Source organism: Spodoptera frugiperda, chromosome 22, assembly GCF_023101765.2.
Source record: "Spodoptera frugiperda isolate SF20-4 chromosome 22, AGI-APGP_CSIRO_Sfru_2.0, whole genome shotgun sequence".
NCBI classification, from domain to species: domain Eukaryota; kingdom Metazoa; phylum Arthropoda; class Insecta; order Lepidoptera; family Noctuidae; genus Spodoptera; species Spodoptera frugiperda.
This window is the reverse complement of record NC_064233.1, coordinates 3,247,501-3,256,401: the sequence shown is the minus strand read 5'-3', so window position 1 is coordinate 3,256,401 and position 8,901 is coordinate 3,247,501. Positions and strand designations below refer to the sequence as shown.

Below are 8,901 nucleotides of genomic sequence, written 5' to 3'. Positions count from 1 at the left end.
AGTTCTACAACTATTAATATAAAAACTTCATACGAAATTAATTAATTGCTTGTGTAAGAACGATAAGCCTATTGTGTTTACTAATAAAGAAATGTTTAAATGTTTTATTGACACAATTCAGTCACGTTTCCAAAATTTTGAAATTATAATTCATGTCAAACAGAGGCTGGGTATAAAATGTGTCGTGGTGTCCAGTTCATCATTCAGTCTTCAGCTCCTCGTTGAACACAAACGAACATCAAACATGTCTACCTTCGCTTTTGTGTTCCTCTGCATCCAAGCTTGCTTGGTCCAGGTAAGAAAATATTGCAAGTTGTTTAATACCATATTTTTGATCTATCTTTTAAATATACTCTTAGTTTCCAATTCTAAACATGCTAACAATGATTGTTCTATTCCAGCATGTGTTCACCCAGTGCACCAGCCCCGCAGCTGTTGTTGAAGCTCCCTTCGGTCTGGCCGCTCGTGGTCTGGCTGGTCCTCTTGGCTGGGCTGCTCCTGGCCTTGCTGCTAACGGTCTCATTGCTCCCGGCCTTGCTGCTCGTGAACTTATTGCCCCTGGCATTGCTGCTCCCTTCGGTCTGGCTTCTCCTTTAGCTTACGATGGTCTGGCCTACCCTGGAGCTGCTCCTTACGGCGGTGCTGGTGAAGGCAACGTGGCGGTCGCTGGTGAGCTGCCAGTCGCTGGTACTACCGCCGTCGCTGGTCAGGTCCCCATCATGGGCGCTGTGAGCTTCGGAGGACCTGTGGCTGCTGCTGGCTCCGTCTCCATCACTGGACAGTGCTCTTGCGGCTGCAACACTCCCATTTACTACTAAACTATAGATTTTTTGATCGAGTGTTTAAATAAAGGGTGTCCCAACAAGAACGCAAGATTTAAATTTTAAATAAAACGCAGATATTTTTAAAAATATCGTGATATCTTTATAATTTCGTAAAGTAGAGAGTATGAGGTTATCTATGGAACATTACATCGGGCAGATGGCTGCCGCTGGTTTGCTGACACATACGCGATCTTTCAATGAAATTTTCAATGACCGTTTTGCATAAATGCTGCGGTATTTCATTAATACAACGTCCAATTTCCTTTTTAAGGCTTGAGTCGTCGTCGGCTTATTCGCATAAACCATCGACTTTAAGAAACCCCAAAGAAAAAGTCTAATGGTGATAAATCACACGATCTAGGCGGCTAATTCTGGTCTCCAAAACGTAAAATAACACGACCGGGACATGACTGATGCAACAATTCAATTGTTTCTCTGGTTGTATGACATGTGGCGCTATCTTGTTGAAACCACATGCCTTCCAAATCCATTTCTTCAATTCGAGGTACGAAAAGACTGGTTATCATTTTACGATACCGAACACCATGATTGACTGTTTGCGCTTGACCTGGCTCATTTTTAATCGTGTAGCGCTCCATTTTTACTAACCTCGTACCTTATACTAACAAAAAATAACACTTGTTCAAATGTCAAACAATGATACTTCGAATGGCGCCAAATTTAAATCTTGCGTTCTTGTTGGGACACCCGTTAAATGACATTAGCAATCTACCTTTTTGTTTTTACATCACAAGCTTGTGGTTTCGGATTCCCCTACCTCATTTAAACAAATAAACATACAGAATGGGAAATATATTGAATTATAAAGTTTACATGTCTTTTCATATGACTGTTTTTCCCTTCACACAATGCCTTAAACAATCTTTCATCTTAGGTCATAGCATAAAAATATATGTAAATGCTTAGTTTGTTATGGCGGGTTACCAGCTTAGTATAAGAATGAACTATAACCGACCCGTCTTTCAAGCGTGAAAGATAACCTGTGGACGACCTAGCGGGTCACGGGGGCTCCGCGTCCAAGCAGCTGTTGAAACGAGGTGGTTTTTAGTCAGTAACAGTATGATCTCGACTCATCCGAGGTGAAAGGAGGTAATGGATGATTTTCCCCACTCAAAAATAATAACGTGGAGATAGCAAAACTTTGAAATGGCTCTAGTACACAGTAGTAGTATAGTAGACAACAATAGAATTACCTAATGTCTAGCGTAGATCTGTGTTCTGGCACACGACGGATTAATGGAATGTTTCGAATGTAATCGCTGTTAATGACATTACACAATACTGAGCCTTGCATATAGGAGTTAGAAGTACATTTATATTATATGTGGAACGCGCTCCCCACCGATGTCAGGATGCTGTCTACTCGCTTGACGTTCAAGCGGAGAGTTCGGGAGCTTCTTTTGAGGAGGTTGTCAGAGTCTTCATTATGATCATTACTATAATTAGTATGTATTATATGTATATATTATATGTAAATAGTATATGTAATGTTATTATGTAGGTTTATTATTTTTCCATGTTATTTAAATATATATTGGTATATATTTGTGTAAGTAGTTATATTCTATTTTTCCACCTGAGTTTTTTTTGTATTTACTTGCTCCATGCACCTACCACTGGTTTTTCACTGCATCACCTAAAGGTTTGGCTGGTAGAAAATGCCTACGGCATTAAGCCCACCTTTGTACACATGTGCAAAAAGTGTAAAATAAATAAATAAATATATTAACCCAACAATAACAATTCTTCGCCATTTTGGCACTCTCTTATTAGGCTGACGATGTGTGATGTGAAACCCGTATCTTGTCGTATCGTCGTACCGTCATGCCTCTTATCTCCGAAGGGGTAGATAGATGGACATTATGACACGTAATGCGATTGTACAATGTACACCCAATTTTCACTTCCCTTGCCTGACAGTCGCACTTAAGACCACTCGACCAACGAGACAGTCTTGTATCTTATACCAATCTTTAAACTTATTTTTATGCAAATTCAAATAATGTGTCTCACTCCTACTTTTCTAGCCATCAGAGTCAATTATGCGACTGTAGATTGGACAGAGATTGTAGTACAAGTGTTTTCTGATATAAATTAAAGCCTTTTAAAAGCAAACTCTTACTCATCTATCAAATGTAGAAATTACATTACCAGAAGGTAATTTCTTCTACTGAACTACTAGATTGCGTTGTTAGAACATCATTATGAAAATCGCGGTTTTAATAGTCTAATAATCAATCAACCTTTATGTGGAAATTTACATTAGAGAAGGTTTGTTCGTAGTTAAGAAGTTCTACTGAACTGAACTAGATGGCGTTGTTAGATGACGTCATTAAGTAAATCCGTGAAGTTAAGATTATTTTAAATACGTTGCCTTACTACATACTAGTATTTTCTCCTGTGACATGGGTGCCTTTACAAACATGTAATTTCACATACACATGACACCCCAACCCGAAACATCAATTTGTGGATCACATAATGAGTTGTTCCGTGCAAAAATCGAACCCGCTACACGTTGCACAGCAGCCAGTTACCCAGCCACCGCGCTAACCGTGCAGTCAAAGTCAAAATTCTCCGTCGATTAACTATATCCGTTTCGTTTGTGTTATTTAGTTTGAAATTGAACAGTGATCAGTAAATATCATTGTGCCTACAAGAACTCAGTTATTTCACTTGTTTTCCCTCAGTGCGCTGTCCAAGTGCAGCAGACTACAGAAGGCTGCTTAATTATGAAGATGGTTATGGACTTACTGCCGCACTCAGAGACATTTAATGATTACTTAAACTATTCTTTAGTAACGATTTTGTATCGAAAACAATTGCTAAGGACTGGATTAAGCAACCATTAAAATATGACTCTGAGTGTGAAAGTTAGATATCATATATTTCATTAAAGCTTCTTAAAATCTGACAATCTTCACCCAAAAAGAATTACTTACATCAACCTTGTCAAGGAAACGACACAGGAAAGAAAAAATCAAAAATAATATTTAAAAAACCAATTTATTACACACATATAAAACTCAAATTTTAAAAACATAATAACATTTTGGAGTGGGCTCTTACAAACCACATCCAAATCTACCAGGGTATGAGAAACCAGGAGCGAAACCAGGAGCAGGGCCGTAAGCAGTAAATGGAGACACTGCAGCCGGGGCATAGGCAGCACCCGGGGCATAGGCAGCAGAGCCACTGGCCATGGCGGTCCTGCCATTACCGCAGGCATGGTTGACGGCACCAGCACCGGCAGAGGGCACCACTCCTTCCATAGCGACAGTACCCACGAACGGCAGCTCTCCAATCACTTCCAGAGCACCCTCGTAGGCATTGTCCGAAGCTACTGCGATGCCAGTGGGAGGGATCGCAGATGCACTAGAAACTGGTAGCGCCCCACCACTGGTTGGGGTGAATTCAAGAGCGTCACCAGCAGATGGGTATCCGAAAGCATCTACAGCTGGACTGTACATGGTATCTACAGCAGAATTGTAACCAACACCGTTGTAAACTCGACCTGGTAAGATTGCTTCGTTGTATGCAAGAGCTGGTGATCCGAATCCAGGGGCGATGCGGTTGGTATACAGTCCATCGTATGCGAGAGCCCCAGGGTATGCGTCAGTCACTACTGAAGCGGGACTTGAGGTCGCGCTGAGAGCAGACTGCAATTAAAAATATATATTTAGTTTAATTTATATTGCACTGCATGCAACGTCACGCCTTTTATCTACGAAGAGGTAGACAGAGGCGTACGTTACGGCACGTAATGCCGCTATACAGTGTACACCCACTTTTCACCATTTGTGTTATAAGTCCCATGTAACAGGGGTGAGCTATGTTATGACGAGAAATTCGACTAGTTTCAAGCCATGCTAGAGGGTTATATTCATGAGCAACACACGACACGGCGATTGTTGCGCTGCTACTGCATAGCAGCAACGGAGCAGCATGACGCTGCCGCGTCGTGTGTCATGGAATGCTGCTCACGAATATGAGCCTGAGAGTTCCTCATCAAACAGTTAAATGAGTAAGCCAATAACATAATAATTAATTTACTATGTCTCACGAAAGTTATACCAAAATTATGATAACCAATAAAAATTATTATCAGCTTAAACAGAGGTCATTAAACTCACCATAGCATTAACTCCGTTACCGCAACCATGGTTGATAGCTCCAGCCCCACTGGTCGGCAGTACACCTTCCATAGCAGTTGTTCCTACGAAAGGCAGCTGACCAGCTACAGAGAGAGCTCCTTCAAACGCATTATCAGAAACTATTGAGATCCCGACAGGAGCCATTGACGAAGAACTGGTAACTGGTAAGGCACCACCACTGGTAGCAGTGAATTCCATTGCTGGAGAGTAGAATCCTTCGTTCATCAATCCTCGGCCACCCCATCCTGGATATCCACCATTGAAGCTGGAGAATCCATCGTATCCAAAGCCAGTGTTGTATGGAATGCCTGATGCATCAACTGCTGTTCGGCTTAGGCATTGGCTGAATGCAGACTGTCAATAAAAAAATAAAACTGTATAAAATATTAGGTACGTCTTAAATACATAACGTACATATATAACGTCACGCCTTTAATCCCCGAAGGGGTAGGCAGAGGTGCACATTATGGCACATAATGCCAATGTACACCCACATTTCACAATTTATGTTGTAAGTTCCATGTAATAGGTGGTGAGCCTATTGCCATATATCGGGCACAATTCCAGAGAAATTTTCGAATAACCGAAAAAAGCCCTGCAATACTTTGCCTGACCCGGGTATCAAACCCGAGACCCCTTGTCAGGCAGTCGCACTTGCGACCACTCGACCAACGAGGCAGTAACTCAAAAGAATAACAAAATTAAATACCTGAATGAGTAGAGCTTGAACACAGAAAAGGGCAATAACTTTAGCTGCCATTTTGTAAGGAAAGAACTAATAGTAACTAATTATTACAATTGAATGATACCCTTTGACATTCTCCAACCTATTTATATCCTTGTACTAAGCAATTTTCCAAGAAATAAATATGTTATAGGCACAAAATATTTCGACAAAACGATAAGCCTAAAATTTTGTAACTAAATAAAATTGTGTGTACAGAATGTTTTAATCAAACTGATAAAGTATTATCAGTTTCATATATAAGTTAACGGAGTTTCGAGCAAAACCATTCGATTCCAAGCTTCGATACATCAAACATGTCTACCTTCGCTTTTGTGTTCCTCTGCATCCAAGCTTGCTTGGTCCAGGTAAAGATCTATATATTTTTTTTTTATGGAACGAGCATGCGTATCACCTGATGGTAAGCAATCACCGCCGCCCATGGACACTTAAAACACCAGAGGCGTTACAAGTGCGTTGCCGGCCTTTTGGGGGTTAGGAATTTAAGGGTTGTTGGAGAATCGGGGATTAGGAAGATTGGGAAGAGGGTAATTGGGCCTCCGGTAACCTCACTCACACAACGAAACACAACGCAAGTTGTTTTACGTCGGTTTTCTGTGAGGCCGTGGTATCACTCCGGTCGAGCGGGCCCATTCGTGCCGAAGCATGACTCTGACACACTTAAAGATTTAAGTTGATCTAAAATAAATAGTTTTTATTCTTTCGACCATAATTTAACCGTAATATTGTTTTATTCCAGCATGTGTTCAGTCAGTGCACCAGCCCCGCAGCTGTTGTTGAAGCTCCCTTCGGTCTGGCCGCTCGTGGTCTGGCTGGTCCTCTTGGCTGGGCTGCTCCTGGCCTTGCTGCTAACGGTCTCATTGCTCCCGGCCTTGCTGCTCGTGAACTTATTGCCCCTGGCATTGCTGCTCCCTTCGGTCTGGCTTCTCCTTTAGCTTACGATGGTCTGGCCTACCCTGGAGCTGCTCCTTACGGCGGTGCTGGTGAAGGCAACGTGGCGGTCGCTGGTGAGCTGCCAGTCGCTGGTACTACCGCCGTCGCTGGTCAGGTCCCCATCATGGGCGCTGTGAGCTTCGGAGGAGCCATACCAGCCGCTGGTGCTGTATCCATTAATGGACAATGCGCTTGCGGTTGTGGGTCTCCTTTCTATTACTAAAGGAGTTAGAAGTAAAATATTTTAAATAAATTACTGTTTTAAACAAATTTCAACGTTTTATTTACATATCTACTACCAATATCCTTTTATTATGATTATTTTCATGTGGGATGTTTTTTTTAACGTTGATAAGTCTGCGTTTGGCCACCAACCCGCTTACTGCCAAAACGACGAAGTAAAGATGTGGCCGAAGATGGATCATGATACATACATGTTACTGCTTAATATATTCATAAATTAAGTGCATCCTTAATGAAATTTAGATTTCTGTCGAATTTGATCGTTATTTCTAAGGATCAATTCATTGACGGAAATTGATGTTACCAGTATGGTACAAACAAATCTACCAAGGGTATCTTATATCGGCAAAAGTCAGTAGTGAAAAATTCAATCAAATGAATTAAATAAATATTTTTTACGGTTTTTTAGGATACGCCGATTGAATTGCATTTAATCGAATCTAGCTATGAAATAACAATTCGGGGAACGAAATTATATTCAAAATTATTGCATTAAAATTTTATTTCCAAATCACCATTTATATTTTATATGGAACTTAAGCACATCCACACTCCCGACCAACGATACCAGGGTACACAAGGTTTGGAGCGAAACCAGCAGCACCCAGTCCATAGCCACCGAGACCATAGCGTGCTGCAGCGCCATAAGCAGCAGCAGGAGCTGCAGCTGCTACCGCAGGAGCAATAGCAGCAGCAGCAGAAGGAGCGATGCTCTCGATAGCAGTGACACCGTTACCGCAGCTGTAGCTGACGGCGCCAGCACCAGCACTGGGCAGCGCGCCCTCCAGAGCCACAGCACTCACGAACGGCAGCTCACCAGCCACGGACAGAGCACCCTCAAACACATTCTCAGACGCTAGGGAGAGCCCGCTGGGAGCGATGCTAGAGCTGCTGCTCACAGCCAGTCCACCGCCACTGGTGGGGACGATTTCCAATCCATTGCCGATCAGACCGTTTCCGATCCATTCGGTACCGATCAGACCGTTACCGATCCATCCATTAGCAATCACACCGTTACCAGCACAGCTCGGTGCAACAACAGCAGGGCAGGGTAAGGCAGGGGCAGCGATAGCTGCACGACCGAGGCACTGACTGAATGCACTCTGTAACAAATATGACAGTTGCATTAAAAAGTTGCGAAATGTTGTAAACATGATTATTTGTTACATAACTATTGATGACACATTACATTAGTAACTTGGTAACAATAGTTAGATAAGTGAATTAATCAAATTGTTTACAATTAACAACTTTACTATAATATAATAAATGTAACCAGTCGATGGTAATAGAGTATCAAAATGACAGTATAAAATTGTAAACATGATTATTTGTTACATAACTATTGATGACACATTACATTAGTAACTTGGTAACAATAGTTAGATAAGTGAATTAATCAAATTGTTTACAATTAACAACTTTACTATAATATAATAAATGTAACCAGTCGATAGTAATAGAGTATCAAAATGACAGTATAAAATTATGCTTTTCTACCAGAAATGTGCTATGATACGTTGCTGTGGATACGTTTGTCTTCCACCAATCATATTCATTGGTACACATAGCTTAGAACTGATGAAAACGGACTCAGCTAAGCTATGTTTTTTATATGGAAGGATATAAGGATGTGTGCTATGCATGCATGCTATGAATGGCGTCCATATTAAAGATTAGAATCCTTTAGGAGCGAAAAGGGTTCTAAGACTTGACAAGAGTTCTAAGGTTAATTAGAAGTTAAAAACTGGTCTTAAATAACTTGATAAAGGTTAAACTGACCTGAAGGAAGAGAGCGTTGGCGCAGACAAAGAGGATAGTTTTGGTAGACATTGTATTTCGTTTGCTTTCAATGTATAATCCCGAATGATATTCTGTGCACCTGCAAAAGACTTTATATACCTGTGTTATCAGAACTATTTTCCAACCTTCACCCATCGTAATAGAACGCTTTTTGCAATGTTTTTGCAATCACCATTGC

At 41.3% G+C, this 8,901-nt stretch overlaps 3 protein-coding genes across 3 annotated transcripts in view; 1 reads left to right on the top strand and 2 right to left on the bottom strand.

Annotated features, from left to right (window-relative positions):
• The window catches only part of LOC118279707 (chorion class A protein Ld19-like), a 40,727-nt gene extending 33,812 nt beyond the window's left edge, over positions 1 to 6,915 (top strand). The window contains exons 4-5 of the mRNA XM_050702539.1: positions 461 to 574; positions 6,582 to 6,915. Coding sequence (XP_050558496.1) covers positions 461 to 574; positions 6,582 to 6,900 — 433 coding nt within the window. The 3' untranslated portion in view covers positions 6,901 to 6,915. The remainder of the gene's footprint in view (positions 1 to 460; positions 575 to 6,581) is intronic.
• LOC118279690 (chorion class B protein Ld34-like) lies at positions 3,833 to 5,844 on the bottom strand. The gene is made up of 3 exons (XM_035599391.2): positions 5,709 to 5,844; positions 4,979 to 5,353; positions 3,833 to 4,504 (listed from the first exon to the last, which is right to left on the bottom strand). Exons 1-3 carry the CDS (start codon positions 5,757 to 5,759, stop codon positions 3,911 to 3,913), a joined length of 1,020 nt encoding a protein of 339 aa, XP_035455284.2. The 5' UTR covers positions 5,760 to 5,844; the 3' UTR covers positions 3,833 to 3,910.
• A 472-nt stretch (positions 6,916 to 7,387) lies between the features above and the next one.
• Positions 7,388 to 8,901, bottom strand: part of LOC118279691 (chorion class B protein Ld34-like) — a 1,524-nt gene continuing 10 nt past the window's right edge. The window contains exons 1-2 of the mRNA XM_035599394.2: positions 8,703 to 8,901; positions 7,388 to 8,023 (exon numbers count right to left, since the gene is read on the bottom strand). The exon at positions 8,703 to 8,901 is cut by the window's right edge and continues 10 nt beyond it. Coding sequence (XP_035455287.2) covers positions 7,457 to 8,023; positions 8,703 to 8,858 — 723 coding nt within the window. The 5' untranslated portion in view covers positions 8,859 to 8,901 and the 3' untranslated portion in view covers positions 7,388 to 7,456. The remainder of the gene's footprint in view (positions 8,024 to 8,702) is intronic.

What these genes read in the sequence shown, in the direction of transcription:
- LOC118279690 (XM_035599391.2), bottom strand. Translation starts at nt 5,759, where the DNA reads ATGGCAGCTAAAGTTATTGCCCTTTTCTGTGTTCAAGCTCTACTCATT. An exon ending in TTCAAGCTCTACTCATTCAG is followed by an intron (nt 5,354 to 5,708) that starts GTATTTAATTTT and finishes TTTTATTGACAG; the next exon opens with TCTGCATTCAGCCAATGCCT. An exon ending in GTAACGGAGTTAATGCTATG is followed by an intron (nt 4,505 to 4,978) that starts GTGAGTTTAATG and finishes TTTTAATTGCAG; the next exon opens with TCTGCTCTCAGCGCGACCTC.